The sequence below is a fragment of the Semicossyphus pulcher genome, unplaced genomic scaffold (assembly GCF_022749685.1).
Source record: "Semicossyphus pulcher isolate SPU_LCO1_2020_fin unplaced genomic scaffold, fSemPul1.0.p SCAF_11, whole genome shotgun sequence".
In the NCBI taxonomy this organism is placed as follows: Eukaryota; Metazoa; Chordata; class Actinopteri; order Labriformes; family Labridae; genus Semicossyphus; species Semicossyphus pulcher.
The window spans coordinates 27,202,104-27,222,496 of NW_027211615.1; the positions used below are offsets into that span (position 1 = coordinate 27,202,104).

The window sequence follows — 20,393 nt, forward strand, 5'->3', positions numbered from 1 at the left end:
CACGTCACATCTGTGGTGTTTGATATTTCATTTTTATGTGTGGAAAGAGTTTTTTTGTAAAGTGAAATAAAAGTGTGCAGAAGATGGAAACAATCTGGATTATTTTAGTTCTTCATGTACGAGATGTCCCCTAAGGAGAAGATTCAACTGTTTGAGATGCATATAAATATGTTTTCTTATGTTGGGAAGTCACTAATCTAGTTAAACATGGCTGTAGACACCACGAGGTCCAAAAGTATCTTTTAAATTGGAGTCGGTCATCTTTAAATTGGAAGTTTGGTGGTTCGATCCCCAGCTCCCTCGGTCTACATATCGAAGTGTCCTTGGGCGAGACACTGAACCCCAAATTGCTCCCGGTGGCAGAGCCATTGGTGTGTGAATGTGATGACTGCTTGACAGTTGGGCACTTTACGTAACAGCCTCTGCCATCAGTGTGCGCATGTGTAAATGTAACATGTGGTGAAAAAGCATCTTTAAGTGGTCGCAAAGACTAGAACAGTGCTACATACAGTCCATTTCATTCAATAGCCCCTGTGCGTGCTCCCTAATGATGGTGCGAGGGTACAGGAGTGCACCGATGTGTGCATTGCAATTATCAGTTCCAGTTCAGGGACGTTGCTGATTCAATCAGCTAATAATAGTTAATCAGCACAGACAATTAACCCCGCTTTAACCTCGCCCTTTTGATCTGTGTGCGTGAAGGGATAAGGTGAGAAACTGCTTACGCTTCTGGATCTTAAAAGCAAGTTTATTCTCCGTTAGTATGTATACTTTTGTGTATTTTACCGTTTGTTTGTATAATTATTGCTGCGACACGAGGTGCGCCAGCTGTAGCGAGTTAAAGCTAAGTTACTTGATAACTACGGTTCTCTGAGTATTGGGTGTAACGTAGTGTAACGCTGGTTACAAGTTCCTGTTTATGTTTGCTGTTGTTTTGCAGTTCTTTATTGATGGAGGTGTCCACCGTTGTGGGTAGTTGGCTGAGAAGTAGTTTTGGGGGAGGGAAGAGGGAGTTATTAGCTGTGTCCCAATCCAGGGGCTGCAGCCATCGAAGGCCTTATTTGAAGGCTGATTGCGTCACAGCGGCGTGTCGAAAACTGTCCAAATACGAAGGCTCCTTCAGACGCAGCCGACAAACGTGTCCTCCTTTTCCTGGGCCACGGGATCGGGTGCATCCTTCGCGATCCAATGTATGCCGAGATTCATAGCGCACCAATTCAAACAAGTTGGCAGACTCTTATGTGGCCAAGGAATACACTTTTAAATGTAAGTTTTTCAGTCATTAGCTGTGCTGTGTTGTAGCTGCTGAGTCGGTCTATGGAGGATGCTCCATTCATAGCCTGCTCTGTAGACGGTCTGGTCTGCAGAGCATTTCCTGTTCGCGTCACCAGCTGTTCCCACCCTTACCCTCGCGTCACCAAACGCCACTCCTGTCACCTAGCAACAGGTAGCTAGCATACTAACTCGCTAGAATAACTAAAGTCACTTAACCTATTATTTTAAAGATAATTTGTGTCAAGGGCCATTTGGTTTTGTGTTTTTTACGTGTAACGCTAGCTGTTCGATTGAGCTGAAACTTTTACATTTAAAAGTGTATTCCTCGGCCACGCAAGAGTCCGCCATCTAGTTTGAATTGGCTCGCAATGCATCTTGGGATATAGTGGGCCACGAGAAAAGGAGGACAGCATATAAGTTAAAGATATTTTCTATCCCGCTGCTGTTTCGGGGTTCATTCTTCACATTACGTAATATTTATTTGGATCACATTTTTATTACAAAAACATTTATTACATATCACATTTGAAAAATAGCAACAGAGCAAAACGACAAAAGAGGAAGTGCTGTACATGTTGATGTTTGTTTTCTGACTTCATGATAACATAGTCAAAGATTATCATCATGTTTAAAGATGAAACTGTCTATGAGATGGAAATGATTTGAGAACACATTTCAAAACCCCTAATTTAACTTAGAGGAAAACATGTTTAAGACAACCTCTAAAACAGACAAAGCTGCATCTGTAAATAATTTCTTTTGTCGACACTGAAAGTTAATTAAAAAAAGAAACATGAGAATAACACCAGCAGGAATAAGATCAACACATAAAGGAAGGAACAAGGAAAGAAAAGAGACCTAAAATATGTCATGTATAAACATTACATTCAGCAAAGCTACAATAAAAAAGTTCAAGTATTTCCTCTCAGTTATATCCTGAGTTGTTGTCTTAACATTATAGCAGCAGAAATGAGCTCAAAGATACACTCCAGTGTTCCCCGGCTTGCTGTTGGTGGTGGAAGGAGATTTGCGTATCTTTAAGCTAGTGTAAAAAACAAAGTAATAGTTGTTGCGATCTGGACGAGAAATATGACGACAACTGTTCAAGTGTCAACATATTTTGATCGCTCGACCGCCTCAGTTGGACTGCTTGTGGCTTATTCTAGAAAGGCCGACAAATCCGAAACAAACAGTTGGAATGTCTCGCTAAACATTTAATAAATTAAAAGTTGGTTAAAATAATACACAAGAAAGCTTTTAGGTTGAGTGAGTTACTCACATTTTGAATTCGTGTGAATGTTTGAAGCCATTCTGGTTCCACGGTTCAAGCATGTTGCGTCTGTAACCACACCCACTGGTGATGTCAGAGTGTACTGACACACACTGAAGTACATGACTACATCACGGTTAAGAACTTTAACTACTAGAGGTCAGTGAAGACCAGATTTTTTTTTGCTATTGCTTATAATTGATTTACTACTAAGTGTAGTTGATTTTAATGCAGCTGATAATTGTACATTTCTATTACCCTAGACTGCTGCTACCATGGATTCAATTTGCAATTAGCAACTTGTGGTCAAAATGAGAGATACTCCAGCAACCGAAAACCCTACAATAATCGATCATTAAGTAAAAAACTGCCGATATGATACGTTTTAAAGCAAGGCACTTATCTGCCAGCTGCTCAAACTTCTTGAAGGCAAAACAACTATTATCATCAACACTTTTGAAAATAATTTTAGTGGAAAGCAGAGATATAATACAACCATTTTGGGGGAAGTAAAGTGGTGTTCCGTTTTAGCGTGTTCAGGTGGTGGGAAAGCAGCTGCTCTCCGTTAACCTGAAGGACTTTTACTCTGAAATTCCAGCTACAGGAAGAGGTTAAGACTTCATGAAAGAGTGCCGTTGAGCTGCTGAAGAAACGCCACAAAACCTGCAAAAAGTTTTTTAAAAATGAAAATTTAAAGTTGAATCGGTCGATTTTGTTTGATATGATTGCTGGCTGAAACCAGGCTGATAAATAATATAGAATCCTGATTGTAACGATGAAACATTGTTTTTTATAAATCTTAAAAATATTTTTGCAGGTGTGAGTGTTGTGCACTCATATGTCCATGTGACTGTGTGATCCACCTTCTGACTCTGTAGTGAAGCCGATCTCCTGCTATAGCTCGTCTGTCACAGTCTGGACGGCCTCGTTCTGCTCCTTTGCAGAGTACAGTTTGCTGAACTGGGCCTTACTTTCACTTATCATCTTCTTGCTCTTGGAGTCGATTAAACTCCTCAGACAGTTCAGTCTGACCAGCCCAGTCTGGCCCCCGGACACCAGCCAGGTATGGCAGCACATGTTGGGGTTAAAGCGAATCTGGTGAGAGAAAGAAGAACAGATATCAGTTTCATTTATAAACCTGATGAAATCTGTTTCTGTCTGTTTCTCTAACTGCACATGTTTGGGTTAAAGCGCGCCTGAGGTGAGGAAGAAGATAGAAAGGAAGGTTTCTCCTCTCTGCCACAACACCTGGAACCAAAGGCCAGTTCCATTTCCTAACCTTGTGAAAACATGAGTCTGTTTCTCTAGCTGCAGAACTCTTCAATCAGTTAAGTTTCTCACAGTCTGAAAACAAAAAGAAGTCATCGGAGACAGACGAGAAACGGTGAGGAGTTTACATTAGAAATTTAAACACATAACAAATTACAGTGTACAAACGTGCACTCAAAGTTAGGTTTGTCATTGACAAGCTCCAGTCGGGCATAGCACTCAATCAGTGACTTCAGAAAATTCAAATATTCTTCAACCGTATTCTTTTTCTCATGATTGAAGCTATTCATAAAAAAGTCAAACTCTGCACTGGGCCCGTCTGTCGAAGAGATTCCTAAAAAAATCACAAAACAGTAGATCAGGGCCAGGAAGTTCTGAACCGACAGTTTTCCAAATAAAAGTGTATTTTACAGAAGTAATACCACCAGTAAACACAACAGGATTTTCTTTGAGGAGCAAATCGCCCTGATTTTAGACCTGTAGCTAACAGCTTCTGTAGGCCACTTTTGATCAGTGTTGAGGGTAACGTGTCACAAAGGAATCCGTTAGAGTACTCTGATTACTTTTTTGTTGTTATTTAGTTACTTTTTCTTAAAAAGTAATCCCTTACTGAAAAATAAATTGCTGTATTTCTCTTTTCCTTTTGTCGCCACAAAAACAGAAACTCCCCGGAAACAGAAGCTCTGTTTCTGTTTCTCTCCTCCTTCTTGGCAGGTCGTTGAGTACCAGCAGAAGGTAAACACAGCTGTGCGCATGTGTAGCTAGCTAATTCAGCTAGCGAGCTGTCAGAGAGGACAGCGTTTACTTTGTGGAAATATTCACATTATTCTGAATGTTTGGGTGAAAGGGACGAGAACAACATGACGGTGAAATGTACGCTGTGTCTGGAGGATGAGTGCTCGTCAGCTGTGAAGAGCTCGACTTCAAATGTGAAGAAGCGTCTGCAGCTAAACACAGCTCCACAACACTGATGGGGCTAAGAGCCTGTGTTGTATTGTTGTCATGGAAACAGCTGTATGCCTCTGCCCCGTTCACTGTCAGACTGTTAGCATAATAAAGAGCTGTAAAGGTTATACTGTGTCTGTTGTTGCTGTTATTAGGCTGCAGAGTTACAGATTGTGGGCCGCAAATGAGGCTCTGCAATGACGGTAGACGTACAGCAGGCTACACGCTGTCCTGACGATATAAGACACATGTGTAACAAGTCACAGAGGGGGTTTAATTTTTGGTAACACAAAAGTGATCTAATGCGTTACTTTTCTCAGCAGGTAACGCAGTAATGCAACAAGTTAAGCACTTTACAATCTCACTTGGTAACGTTGATAAACACAGATTTAAGGGCTTATCCACCCCGACAAAAATATATATTCTAAATGAGGCACGAGCTTAAATCTAAAAGGACTTGGATAAGTATAACTGTGTGTCGTCAGCATACTGTGTTTGAGGATTATGTCTCATTGAAGCAGTGTGTCCAGGATGAACTGCAATGGACCGAGTATTGATCCCTGAGGAACTCCACAAATCATGTCAACCTAGCTAGACTATTATCAGAGCATATATCTTGACGACTACCTTTACTTCAACTTGATTTATTGTCACCATCGCCTAAGAATACTTTTATACACGCAGTTATTTGTCCTCTCATGTGAATGACTCAGCTGTAGCCCTCAGTGAGTCAATATTACTGCCCATCCTTCCTATCTTCACTGGCGCTCATCTATCCCTCTCTTCATCACTATAAATCTCCTGCTGTGCCTCTTCTTTTATTTTCTCTCTTCCTCTTCTCGAGTCAGTCTTTTCCCGTTTCTAATCCATTTATCCCCCTCAGAAAAAAAACAACGGTCAAAAAGCCGGTGGCATTTTGTTTTTGAGATGGTCCCATGAAGTGCCCGTCCATCATCTCATCCCAGAGGGCTCCATCACAGTCTCCACTCTACCTCTCTTAAAATTAAACACATCAAATCCTCAAATGGCCGCTTTCCATCTCCCCCTCCCTCCTTCCACCGAGGGTGACATTTTTCTCATTTTACACATCATTACATTCAGCCCGTCTTTATAGCTGCCCATCAGAGGAGGAGAAAGAAGAGGGAGGAGAAAGAGGCTCTTCTCTCATCTCTCACCTCTGTTTCATTTCTGGTGTTTATTATTTTCCTCCCCTCCTACTTCATGTTGATCTTCAGCAATGTGTGTGTGTGTGTGTGTGAGAGAGTGTGAATACCTTGTGTATTGCAGACAGTGTCATCTCATCCATGTTCAGCTTTGTCTTCCCTTCTGTGTCTGACATCCGTTTCCACACAGCTCGTCTCTCGCTTCCATTAAAGGTCAGCTGGGAGGCGGAGGAGACGATGATTATTGTATTATTATAATTAATAACTTTTCAAATCTTCGTGTTTCCCACATTGTTTAACCAACAACAACAAAAAACAACATTACACATGTGAGAGACAAATGTTTTGGAGGTGTAACTGCAGCTCAAACAGTGTAAGCTACAGTGTGGCCCTTGTGTAAACTCAACACCAAAGTTTAAACCAGGCTCAGTTATTAAAGAGTAGGTATTATGCTGTTTCACATTTTAAGACATATATATATATAATGTCACAATGTTGGATGTCCAGACTAAACGTGGATGAAGTTTCAAATCGGTAGGTAAAAGTATGTTGGAGGAATCACACCGTTTTTTCTACACACGTGAAGGGGCAAGGTTTCTTAAAGGGACGGAGTTGTTTCAGGCAGGGGCTGTATGAGGGCCTGCAAAGTTGTTTTTTTAAAGGTCCAGTTCAGCAATTTTCAACCTCAGTCCTATCATGCTATCATAGGGAGCTAATGCCATTATGGTAGGGGAAAAAAAGCACTTTTCCTCTGTGTCTTTGGAGGATGCTATCCGCTTCTCCAATGGGTCTTGGAAAACCTCCGCCACACAACTTAACACACGTCATCTGGCGGAGACCAGGGAGCTCGCTAAACTACACTTTCTCAATTTAGGAAGCTCGCCTCCGAAACGCCTTGAAACGCTGCCTACGCTGACATTCCACATTTATAACTGAGTCATGTTTCATTCAAAATCGTCAGGTTTGAAATGTAGACTGCAGACCTGAAGATTTTTTAGACGATCCACCGGTATATTCTCGTCGCATTTCAGATGCTGCACCGCTCTGAGCCGTTGCCTGCAGCGAAAACGGTAGTATTTCACTCCAGCGTCTCTCGCTGGGCCGTTCCTTTCAGAGGGAGTGGCGCAATGCATGCTGGGTGTGAATGTAGAATGGGTGAAACCACAAGCTGTTGGTCAACTTTCTCCACAGCTATGGCGCCAATTCCAAATATTATTGCTTCCATGGATTACAGAGAACACCAGCTTTGACTGACAGTGGTTGCTCCTTTAACTGTAGATTATGCTACGCTACTTCACAGGTATCACAGAGTGAAATATGAAATTAGCATAATACCCCCCCCCCCCCCCCTTAAAAAAATGCATCTGGATCTTAATGTGTCTTACAGTCTGGTTGGAAGCACATTAGTTTCTGCAGCAATAACATTTTATCTTTGGACAGTCTTCATGCATTTAACAGCCTTTTCACCTGGGTGAAATCAAATTATAATTATAAAGAATGAATAAGGATAAAAATGGAAGCATAAAAATAAAGTTAATGAGTAGTGGTGACCTATAAAACATATAATAATGGATCCCTTTTCTCAATCATTTTCTTTACCTTGGGTTGTGTAGCTTTTTGGAATCTGTCTGTATCCATAATAAGCAACTCATCACTGATGCTGTGTGAGGTCAGAGGTGAGAAAGATGGAAACACAGCTTTTTGGCTAATCACAAAGATCTACAGTTGGTTTATTAAAGAGTACCTTCCCTTTAGTCCTTTATTTACCCATCGTCACTTTCTTTGTCATCGCTTTGATTCAAACAACCTCTAAGGTGTTCCCCCGAGTGAATCCCTTTGTGCCCTTTTAATCTACCCACCATATTGTTGTCTGTATGGTGGAGGAAGTATTTCTTTGCAGCCTCTTTGTACGTCTGGAACTTCAGAGCTGGATTTGTGTCCTTCTTAGCTCTTCCTCCATCTCTCCCGTTTTCATTAGTGTCCTCATTCCCTCTTTCAGATCCAGCATTCAGTCCTTCTGTCGCTCCTTCTTCCTCATCTTCAACAGCACCTTCCTCCTCCTCTCCACCCATGTCTTGACTTCCGTCTTTAGTTGCATCATGAGGCACCAAAGATGTGAGGTATATGGGCTGAAGGAGGTTGAGGGGGACACATGAATGTAAGAGATGAAGAGAATATTGCAGGAAAGAGAATTAAAAGGAATATTAAACTTACAAATCGTCTCTCTTTGGTGCGTTTGAGGTATTGCGGGGCGAACCATATCTGAGGTAACAAGGCGAGTATCACCTCACCGAGGCTGTCTGTCGTCACCAGGCTGTTCAACCAGTCAGTGAAGGATAGAGACTGCAATGAAACAGAACAAGACATTAGCTTAATACGACTTAAATTACTCTCCTGTTTGGGATTTTGCTGGAATATAACATAATTTAATTCATCACGTTTTAATTAGAAATGACAGCATGAGGTGAAACTACTCTCTTGATAACTTGAAGGGTACTTTGGGCGGAAAAGGTGCAGCAAAACTGAAGTTTCAAGAGCTGCAAAGATTCTTGGTTTCTCTTTTTGTCAACAGGCTCAGGAATAAATCAAAACCAAAACTGAATTCATCCTGTTATAACGCATAAAGTGCAGAACCACAACTGATTCATCTTATCCTTCGGTGCCGTAGAGCTCCATTGTTGTCAAAAACACAACAAAGCGTCTTCTGCACAGAGCGATGGCATATTAGGGCCATTGTAGAAGAAAACACCCGGAGGCGAAGAGTAATATTCAGAGATTAAAGCGGCACATTTGTGAGAAAATAACAAGCAACTTAACGAGATTATAAAGTCGAGAAACAAAAACTAGTAAAATCGTGTTAAAAGGAGCCGCGACCCCCCCTAACAGTATGTTGTGGTTCACGGCCCCCTCCCTCTGATTCACCTGTGTCTCCTCTCTGCCCTGTTGGCTCTGCTGCTCACACAGGCGTGCATGGCACGGAGCTCGGACACACGTTTCTACGCTCCCCGTTTGCCCCAGGGGTTACATCACACGTGACAGTTACCCTACACACTCATGATGGGTACTCAAACAAACCTACATTACAGACAAGAAATATACTAACCTACTTTAAATCAGTTGTTTTGTTGTTTGGATGGAGGCTTGTACAACAAACAACGCCCCCGAGGTCTTGACTGACGACTATATTAAGAGCGTTGAGCGCTCAGGTGGGCGTCCAAAGAGGATATGACTTTATAATCTCATAAATTTGCTCGTTATTTTCTGGCAAATTTACGACTTCAGTCTCGGAAGTTTCAAGTTTTATCTCTGAATATTTCTTTTCCCCTCCGGCTCCATTTTGTTATTTTACAATGGCAGTAATACGCTGTCGCAGCACAGGGTGACATGTATAATTTTAATTTGTAATGAATCATAGGCTCATTTAGAGTGAAACACAGGATAACGCTTTTGATGTGGCAACCTGTGAATGAGAAGTTGCTGCCTCGTAAATCTCTTCAGTGTTTGGATTTACTTAAAGACACTCTGAGGCTCACAGTTTGTATCCCAATAATTATCACAGTTACGGTTAATCCTGATAAAGTAACATTAGCTAAAACTACAGCGCTATTTTTTGAACATTATTAAAATGAATTATAGATTTAGAAGCAGTTTTATTCCTTCAGTAGGAAGCGGTGTGAGGCTGAGGGCCACAGAGAAGGAAAGGGAAACGAGGAGTAATAAAGGGAAATAATTCACTGGGGTTTTTTTTGTCTTTTCAAAGTCTGTGTTTGGATCAGGCATACACATATTCCATGTTTTCATCTTCTCAATATGAGCATCATGGATTTCAAGAGCAAAGCGAAAACACCTTCTGCTCCTCTGCTGACACAGAGGACGCTGACTGATGGAGACTCACCCAAATAGTGCCTGAGCGAGGCATTGCAAAGATGGTGCGCATGTGATGGTCAAAGTAGTGGACTCCATGTGAACCATTCCTGCATAAAAACAATAAAGGAAAAGCCCACCTTCTGTGTAATGTACTTTATATTCACGTTCAAATGTTCTGAGATAAAAGGCGTCTATAAGACGAGCTCAAACAAAGAGGATGTCTTACGCTGCATAGGCGTTGTCCTGGGCCCAAACGACGCCTGGTGCGTTCAGGGGCCAGCAGATTTCATTGGTCAGGTAACGTTTCTGGACAGTGACTGGATCATGGAGCCTCCTCAGATCCCACGTCTTCACATACCGGTCTTCTCCCGCCGTCACCAACAGGTGTCTGCCAGATAAAGAGATTTAAAAACTTAAGAGTCAAATCTGTCAGTGTCATACTTTTATAACCTAATCAAGGTGTGGTCTGACCAGTTATGAAGATGGACTCTTAGAAGGGGGGTGGATATGGTTAAGTGAAGCTTTCTTGCATGCCGACCCCAAGATCCCATAAGCAGGAAACTCTGAAGATCGTCAGGGCTTAACTCCGTCTCCTCTGAAGTGTGACAGGTGTTTCGCAACTTTCCATCTGAGGGAGCCGACTGACAGCAGCTCAATTTATACTTTGTTTATAAAGCCCTGCATTTCTGACCTGGTGACATCATCTGAGGTCTGATAAGAGGCTTAAAGGCTCTGTGACCTTGTAATAAAGTGCTATATGAATAAAGTCTTTCTAATGTGCTAATGTTAAATATTAGTGTCAGCTGTTGGTCAGTGCTTGAGCAATCTTGACGATGATACAGCCTCTGGGAGCAACGCTGAACAGGTCGGGTGTGTCCGGTGTAGCCAGCGTTTAGCGATAAACGACTTCCAGCTAACACGTCCTTCTCCGTGCGCTGCATTGTTTACAGCCCAGTCAGCAGCTCGAGAAGCGACCGTGTGTTCAAATCAAAGTCAATATGTCTGCAAAACAAACGCTGTCATCTCTTGGTTCCTTCCATCCCCCGGAGGAGCGCCCGTTCATCTGTCTGTGCTGAGTCTCAGTCTCACTGTAAACAGGAAGTTACACAGAGGCTGCACTCTGGCTTACTGCAGCGGGATGAAGCCCAAACAGAAACAGATTTTCTTGTGATCGACTTTAATTAACGGCTCTTCAGTTTGCTGAAAGAACAACATCATGATGCAGATTAGGAACAACATGAAGCTTTGTCAGGTCTGTCCTCAAGAGGAGAAGAACACTACTTTAACATGACAAGTTTGTTGAACGGAGGGCGGAGCCATCGTTTATGATGCATTCGAGGAAGTCGGGAAAGCTTAACGCTGAATGGCTTTTGTGACACGGCGTCAGGCAGATTAGTTGAATTTTTGATCTGGAGCAGATTGTGAGCTGAACTTAAATGCAGACGTCTGTTTACAGAGATGAATAAATCATTGTCAGATGATGGGAGCCGGGATGTCATTACGTTCTTGCTTTTACTCTCCTGCATATGCTGCGGCCCTTCATCTCTATGTAGAATCTGCACATACAGATTATGATGGTCTTAATAAACATCAAAAACTCTTGTTGAAAATGCACATTATTATCAACTGTTTCATTTTGTATTTTGGCTAAAATAAATGGTGAGGGCTGATGACATCTTAAAATGAGGAGCCAGTGTGAAGCATTGATCCTGCCCTTTATTTTTATGGGGGGAAAACGAGAGCAGAGAAGTTGTGATGACGGGACATTGTAAGTTATTCAGGAGTTGTTGTTACAATGGTGTGCCCTGGCTTAAACCCTGTTTAACTAATGTATAATAATGTGTTACAGGTGATGCTTATATCTCAATTTTTTTAATTTAAAAAACGATAGTTCCTCAGCATTTTCTCTAAGAGTTGTAATTGAAGCATCACTCACCCCCAAAAAACCTCAGTGAGGATCTTGACAACATGTGATGCAAAAAGCTGTCCCAATAATTGAAGGTGAGTTGTCGGCACTTTAAAAATGATGAAACGCAGATTCGATCACATCTTGAGCAGTTTAAACGGGACTCTCAGAGGTGGAAGACACCCTGACTCACCAATACTGCTAATAAAACGCCAATCTTGGTCCGGGATATTACTCCAGCCCCGGTGCTGACTTGCACAGTCTATCAGTCAACCCGTGTAGCAGACAGACGGGATGTAAATGACCCCTTCATCTCTCTCCTCATCTGCACATACATCAGCTGAGCAATGGGGCAGAGAAGCGGTTAAGAGGGTTGAAGAGGAATGCTGATCCATGACCTCTCAGGAAGTGGAAGCCAGTGTTCACCTCTGTGCAGTCAGGTATATACAGGACGCATCAGAGTTCGGGATGTTCTCACATTAAGAAAGTGTATCTGAATTACCGCATTAAGTATTTCTCCTTAATAAACCATGAGTTGTTTTCTTTCTGTTACACTTTCCTCAACAACTTAAGCAGAGCGATTCGATACTTTCGAGCCGAGGCACCCAAAGTACAAGCAGCCTGCTAGAAATAAGGAGTTTAGGAAGGAGTCTACTCAGTATCAGGGTTGTCACTATACCAGATTATCAAACTTCAATTCGATTCTAGCAAAAAAAATAAACGATACTCGATACCTGTTTCGTTACCGTGGAAACAAATAAAGTCCTAAGGACAAAAAATCACATCATTTTGTTCAGCTCACAGCCAACAGCCTGCAGGTCGGGTCTAGATGAAAACGTAGAGACCGGGTGACAGCGCCGTCTCTCTGCTCTGCTCTCTGTCTGTAACGTTACTTCAGCATCTTCACGAGACGCCAAAATGACTTCACAAAACGTCTGTAGTTGCCGTTCTGTGAGTGAGAACAGTCCGCTGTGTCGTTGCTGTATCAGAGCTCCAGGTGTGACGGAGGGCGGAGCAGACAGACGCACACAGTCGACTTCGGCCTTTAACCGCTGTGAAACAATCAGAACATAACGTCGTCTCTCTCTCTCTCGCGCTCTCTGTCTCTCTGTCTGTCTGTCTGTCTGTCTGTCTGTCTGTCTGTCTGTCAAAAAGTCATCGTTGATGTGTTTTTTTTCAAAGCTTCCGTATCTTTCGGTGCTATTGAACATTAAAATAACGGAGATTGTATCGTTTTAAAACACGTGGTATTGAATATTCTGACAACCTTATCAGGTTGGCTCCAAAAAAGCAACAGATATCTGCAGCTTGTTCGTTAGTTTGAGCTTTTTAATCCTGACCAAAATACAGAGAATAAACGGCACCAAAAGAAATAAATAGGGTCCCTATGGCTGTAATCCTGGAAGGTCTCCAGCCAGGTAAATATTCCTACAACAGCGGGAATATCCAATTTAAGAGTAAAATTGGGATGATCTTACTCAAGGTCACCTGAGCTCAGGGTGGTTGCAGAACGAAGGTCGGTGGTTGTTGACGAGCGGAAAGATAAGTGAGGTTACCTCATCTGCATGGTGACAGCCTGGAGAGGACGAGCCTGCACTCTCGGCCTTGTACCCTACATTTTGAATTAGTTACTGTATACACGGGAGCTTTTCTGCCAAAGCTCTCAGGATGTATTGTGCTGCCTTGGGCTTGGTGTACCACAGCTGTCTTTAGTCTGCATTTTAATTGGCTGTGAGTATTACTGCACAAAACAGAGGCCAACAGAAAATCCTGCTTGTGTGATGCTTTCCAAGGTTTCCCCCACACAAACCTGCGTGAGGGTGTACTAACCTTTTTTATAACTCAGGGTAATTCAAATAAACTTGATGTACCCTGACTCGTGTCCTCTGTGGACACACACCATAACCACTTGTCTGTGCTTAAATTCATCTCCATGTGAGGCTGTCGTTTCGCTAGGAATTAAGATTCAGGCAGACAACGGTTGCTGTCTCAGGGTGCTTTCACACCTGACAGCTTTGGTGCGGTTTTGGACTTTACTCAGAAAGTCCGGTTCGTTTGGACAGGTGAGAACACGCGTTTGAACTCTGATGTGGACCAAACTACAGGACCATGGCCCGCCAGAAAAGATGGGACTCACAAACAGACCTGATACAGGAAGCAAATCAAAACACAGTGCATTGTGGGTAGTTGACGGATGTTGACACTTGTAGAGACGGACACGCAGCCAGGCAGCAAGATGAGCAGAGGACAGACGTGTGGGAGCGACAAGGAAATAGAAATATGTGCTGACCAAACAATTTCACAGAACACAGAGGTGTTCGAAACTGTGAAAGTAAAAAAGTCTGTGATTCTCTCTCTTCTTGTTCTCTCTTTGTTTACTTCTGGGAGTTTTCCCACGAGGAAATTCTGACCAATCAGAGAGCGGTCTCCCTGCGCATCCAAACTTTTGTTCCACTGGTAAAAGCTGCCGTGTGAACACAAACCAAAACGCAAAACGCAACTTTGTCACAATGTGGTCTTTGATTCGGATCAAACGGACATTAGGCGTGAATGTGCCCTTAATCTACATTATCATTATATACGTGTAATAAATGACATGGACATGCAGCATTTACACTCGTCACTACACTTACTCTAAAGTTTTTGCAAGATATATTATTTGATTTCCTGTTTCTTAAGTCCAATTCTCACTGGGAGACTTTTAAGATATTTTAGGGGTTAAATTAGTTCTCTTGTTACCGTTTGGTGTAAATTCAAGACAGACGGACAGGAAAAGATAATGTATTAACTTATATAGGAATCTTACGTAATGATAAACACAGAGTTCAAGTTGAAAGTCTGAAAAGTTCTAGCTGACCACAAATGGAGCGACGCCTGACGAAAACTTCCTCCCAATGTGGTGTCTATTTAAGCTGCAAGATCATGGCCACCGCTGCCCTGCACCAATATTACGCTCATACTTTCAGCCCCACCACCACCCCAGCATCCACCTGCAGGCTCCGGCTAGGATCATCATCTCATCATGCCTAAAATTTCTGCATGTAAAATAAATCTGCGAGGAGGGCTGAGGTCGGAGCCGAGACGCCAAACACAAGCTCTGTTCTGCTGCTGCAATAAACATAATGCAGCATCAGCACACAGGTGAGGTCAGGGTGAAAGTGTTTACCTGGAGGAAGGACAGAAGGCGAGGGCCCGGACAGCGTGGTCGTGAGCCAGGAAGCATCGATAGGGAAGCAAGCTGAGGGAGTCGTGTGACTCTCGCACTCGCAACAACCCAGATTTGGTGGACAGATCCCACAGACCTACAACACCTGGAGAGAAACATGGAACAAGAATGTCTCACAAAACAATTAAAAAGAAGAAAATATGGGCTTGAATTATAACTTGCAAAAGACACCAGACCCAGAGAAGAGATAAATTACCCAGAAAAGAAGAGATGAATTAAAAAAGAAGGATGTGAACGCTATTTGTTAAGATTCATACGGATGAAACCTGCAGGGATTCAGACGGAGCATTTGTTTGTTCTTTTAAACACGGACGCAATTAATCAAGAACATCTCCAAAAAAATCAATTCATACCATCATAAAATCCAATAGCCATTATATTGTGTGGTTTTCCGGGCAGCCAATCCATAGACAGGACCTGTCCGCTCCTTTCACATCGAGGGGCTCTGAAGGAGCCCAGCTTCAGCGTTAACACTCCTTCGGCCTGCACAAAACAAGAGGGGGATGAAATGAAAGCCACGGCAATAACAATGTAAAAAGAGAGCTGCTATATACCTTACAAATATATCTTATGGACGGGCAGAATTCAACACGTTAAAAGAGAGGATAGCAAAAGTCTTTAATAGGAACCTGCCTGGTATATCGGCAGCTGTTGGCTGTCGTTTCCTGCAAAGACAAACACAAATCTGTTAGTTTAGTAAAGACAGAATCTAGACGAGGATGAAAGTATGGAAAGCTTTAGTAGCAGTAATTTGGAAGTTTTTGTTTGACCGTCACCGATACAAAAGACAAACGACGATCAGCCATAACATTATGACCACCTGGCTAATTTTGTGTAGGTCCCCTTTTGTCGAAAAATCCTTTAAGTCCTGTAAGCTGCGAGGTGGGGCCTCCATGGATCGGACTTGTTTGTCCAGCACATCCAACAGACGCTCGACTGGATTGAGATCTGGGAAATTTGGAGGCCGAGTAAACACCTTGAACTCGTCGTTGTGTTCCTAAAACCTAAAAACTGCCATCTGGGAATACTGTTTCCATGACACTCGGTCTGCAACAATGTTAAGGTAGGTGGTACATGTCAAAGTAACATCCACATGAACAGCAGGACCCAACGTTTCCCAGCAGAACTTTGCCCAAAGCATCACACTGCCTCTGCCGGCTCGCCTTCTTCCCATCGTGCATCCTGGTGCCATGTCTTCCTCAGGTAAGCGACACACAGGATTAGCACGAATAGCGAAATTTACAGATGGTGTCAAAGTCTGATTGTCGGATTTCAAAAGTTACTAAGCTAAGTTGTAGCATTGCACAATAGCGCAATACCTAGAGAAGGGTATGGCAGAATGGAGTCACCACTAGATGATTAAAATCAGTGGTACCATGCTGAGTAATATCCTGTTAGCATGCTAACATTAGCACATTAGCTAGCTCAAAGTACAACTAAGGCTGTAGGGGATTCAATCTGTTTTAGAGCTATCCTAGCGTGATAGAAAATGTGATGGTGTTAGATGGTACGGTAATCTATCCCTCAGTAGTCAGGATGAGACACCAAAGTGTCGGACATCCACACCAAAGGACTGACTGATATCGCCCTCTCTACAGCCGCTGCCCTGCTGTGGTTAAAAATGACTGGATGTTAAGCACCACTTTAGAAGTAATTCTGCTGTGCCTGCCCTGACAATCACTGTTGTGTTTAATAGATGTAAAATCCAATAACAAAAAAAATGGTGTCAGACTGTTCCCCGTCATTAGTTTTCTCTCCTCCCCCAGTTTAGATTACCGAGAGCTCCGATCAATACAGCGTCCTCCTCACTCTCCCACACCTTCCATCAACTCACCTCAGAAAAACACACACTCATACTTTTATATCAGCCTCTTATGTCCTAAATCAAGTCCAGCCCAGTGTTCAGCCCCCGTCTGAACCCAAACCTGTGTTAGCATGAGTCCAACAACCCTGAGCCATGTCTAAGGCAGGTCTGACACTGTTGGGCTTTGATAAGAGTCAACACAAGTGACTGCAGAATTCTTATTTCATTAATATAGATCATTATAAATATATAATTGACACTCTTTTACTTTCCCAGACGTATATTCATCTCAAGAAGCGCCACTGCCAGTCTGATGACATTTTTTAAGTAGCGGCGTTAGCATGGCTATTTAGCTTTACAGTAGCTCTGATCTTTTAGTGATCAAGTAGTGTGTTAGTGACCAAACAAAGCATTCTTGCTTTCTAAGAAAAGTAAATGACTCAACCTCCAAACAGAGATGTAGACGTGTAGCCAACAGAGGTTCTTCTGTATAATGGTGACAAACCAAACCAAAAGTTGTAGCGGCTGTGGCTCAGTGGTCGAGTCGGTCATCTCTCAATCGAAAGGTTGGGGGTTCGATCCCTGACTGCTACAGTCACATGTCCTTGGGCAAGATTGCTCCCGAAGGCATAGCCATCAGTGTGTGAATGTGCATAGATCCTGATTGGGGATTAGCATAGTAGCCTTTGCCATCAGTGAGTGATAGTGACATTTAGTGTAAAAGCACTTTGAGTGGTCTACAGATTTTGAAAAGCGCTACATCAGCACAGTCCATGAACCATTTACCAATACCTTACCAATCTGCAAGAGAATACAGAGAGCTTATGTGATGGAGGGACACATTCAGGTTGTTTTTGGACCCAACACAACCAACGCAAACAAAGCTAACCATCACAGGTAAGTACAGCCGTTACACAGATGTTGTCTGACTCTGTTACTACCCAGGCTACCAGTTTAACAGCGGCTCAACTTCACCCCCCCATTCTGCCTCGTTACCTTTTTAACAGAACGGTGAGGCAGAATGTGACAGCCTTACTTTTTTCTGCAAACACCAGATAGCAACTTACTACAAGCTAGCTACACGTTTTTCACTGTTTACATTTTTTATAGTTCCAACTTTATTCTCAGAATTATCAGTTTAATTCTCAGAAATCTGACTAAGAATTTAAAGTTAAACAAATAAACAGACGCCAGAGGGAAAGCAGAATATTGCTCTGAAACATTAGCCCACATTTGGAGCTCTTAACATTGGCAATCAGTGGTTCCAAGAAAATGTAAACGAGGTGGTTATTATAGAAGTTAAGGTATTTGTGTGAAATTTATTTTTTATTTTATTGTATTTTATTTAAAAAGGACCATGTACAGTTTAAAACATAAATGTCACCATTTGATGCACCGTACCAGATTGTAGCTTTAAGCTAATTTGCATCTGTAGTCCCTTGGCACGTCAACACAAAAGGAAAAACCGGACAATAACAAACAGTACAGAGTAAAGTATACAACAAAGTTACACGAGAAAGAACACACCAAAAATGCAAAGCTACACACAGAGTAGCACATCCTAAACGCATGCTTGTCAAATAAATGTATGTAGACATAGCTACTAACGTTACAACAGATTGGTGATGTAGTAAATTTCTTTTCATCGACTGTAGAGTAATCCAAAAGGATAAGCTACCTCAGGCAGACATGAGCATTATAACACGCTAATGGTTAGTGGGCTATGCAAAATTAGCCTCTTAGCATGCTAATTTTAACATGGCATAGCAGCTACAAAGACACCTGCTTTTCTTAAAATGACACACTTAAGAAATTCTGTCCAATCAATCATTATTTAATACCTTAAATCTGCCAGTTATGTTAACTGTGTGTCTTAAAATCATGAGTATAAAGATGAAGATTCAAACAGCCGCAGCGCCGGGTCCTGTATGAACTGACCCACAGTCCAGCATAAGTAATGATGGTAATTATCCTGCATCACGCGCAGGGTTTTTGTGAGAAACATCCGACACACACAACAACCTCCTGTGACCCTCCCACACCTCCTGCCCCGCCCACTCCCAAGTACGTCTCTGATGACTGACAGAGTAGGGATGCGGGAGGTGTCAGCTACTAGACCTAAAATTCATCGCTTCCAACACTAACAACCGGCTCGGTGATGCATCTTCTTTGTCATTTCAATTATAGATCCTTGTCTGACGGAGAACGGAGCTGTAAATTATGTGCGTTCACTACGCCATCTCTTGCTTTTTGTCGTTTTTTTCCTCCCTCTCCACGCGCCTCCTCTCCTCATTCACTCGCTCATTCATTCTGGAGAGCGGACGGACAAAAGCCATTTATAATTATCTGTCGCAAAACAGCACGAGGCTGGCGGAGAGAGAGCGGGATAAGCACACACACACACACTGTTTAACCCTCTTCAAGCCAATTTCACCTTTAACCCTTTCAGCTGGTATGGTCATGTAAGATAGCTAATCTGAATTCAATTAGTGCTCATCATGTCAGCGAGAGAGAAGCAATTCACAGGTCATTTTTCATGTCTCCACCCCTCCCCCGTCTCTCAAAGAAGAGTTCAAAATACATTTTCCGTCTCTTGCAGAACAGTCGAGCTGATCAAAGGTTTTCTTATATCCACTAAATAAATACAAATTGCATGTGAGAGCAGAGTCTATTTGCAAGGTATTTGCTTACCGCCTACATCCATGTCCGCATCCCAGCTGCAGTCACCAAATGATTATGATAATAACAAACGCAAATGTTTTCTGCTGAAGGAGTCTAAAGAACAAGAACAAGCTGTAAATGTCATTGTGGAGGCAAGCCTCGCAACCTATAAGACCACATAGGTCAATTATTCCTCCTTCTGATGCGACCCACAGGAGCGTTTCCTGTTTGCATGCCTACTGATGGCAGGCAACATGTCCTCATGTGCGTGTGGCTGACAAACTCCTGGAACACGAGGTTCGTGTTGTGAAACGGCTGCAGTCGTTGCAAAACTACCTGGTTGAATGTAGAAAGAAGACTGTGGTTTGGACTAAATTAAGAGCGCTGTATACGCTGTCTTAATTTCATACCGTGGTTACGTTACACACGGGACAGACATGATGTTATTGGCTAACATAAAAATAAATGGACGCCCATGTTTTTTATGTTTTAGGACCAGTTTCAGACCAATCAAATGATACTCTTGGCTATGCTAGCAATAGATCTGTATTTTTTTAGTCTATAATTGTGACATTTTGTACTGGAGGTGGTTCCTTAAGAAAGGTCAGGGGTCTTTAAAACCATTAGGAGAGTCCTATGGGACAGCAGTTCAGCCACTGTCAGCACTGACTGATGGATGGTATACTGCTCTGGATCAGAGCAATGAATTTATATACAATGACTCTGAGTAAAGGGCTGCACGGTGGTGGAGTGGTTAAACTTTCCCCGTTGTGAGACGACTAAAGGATTATCTTCTCTTATCTCACAGCTAGAAGGTTCCTGCTTCCAATCTCGATTCGGACCTCGGGGGGCCTTTCTGTTTGGAGTTGGAGTTGGAGCCACAGTCCAAAGTAGGGATGCACGATATTATCGGCACGTTATCGGTATTGGCCAGCACGCCAATATCCGCCGATATAATTAACCGATAAAATAATGGGCTGCTGCATACTTGATGAAATGCCCGACCT

General features: G+C 42.6%; 1 protein-coding gene across 1 annotated transcript in view; it reads right to left on the reverse strand.

Moving 5' to 3' along the window:
* Positions 1–1,799: 1,799 nt before the first annotated feature.
* gtf3c2 (general transcription factor IIIC, polypeptide 2, beta) overlaps positions 1,800–20,393 on the reverse strand; it is a 34,108-nt gene continuing 15,514 nt past the window's right edge. The window contains exons 12-20 of the mRNA XM_069657202.1: positions 15,555–15,586; positions 15,275–15,404; positions 14,862–15,006; positions 10,016–10,177; positions 9,818–9,896; positions 8,137–8,265; positions 7,782–8,051; positions 6,033–6,140; positions 1,800–3,640 (exon numbers count right to left, since the gene is read on the reverse strand). Of these exons, the coding sequence (XP_069513303.1) occupies positions 3,440–3,640; positions 6,033–6,140; positions 7,782–8,051; positions 8,137–8,265; positions 9,818–9,896; positions 10,016–10,177; positions 14,862–15,006; positions 15,275–15,404; positions 15,555–15,586 (1,256 nt within the window). The 3' untranslated portion in view covers positions 1,800–3,439. The remainder of the gene's footprint in view (positions 3,641–6,032; positions 6,141–7,781; positions 8,052–8,136; positions 8,266–9,817; positions 9,897–10,015; positions 10,178–14,861; positions 15,007–15,274; positions 15,405–15,554; positions 15,587–20,393) is intronic.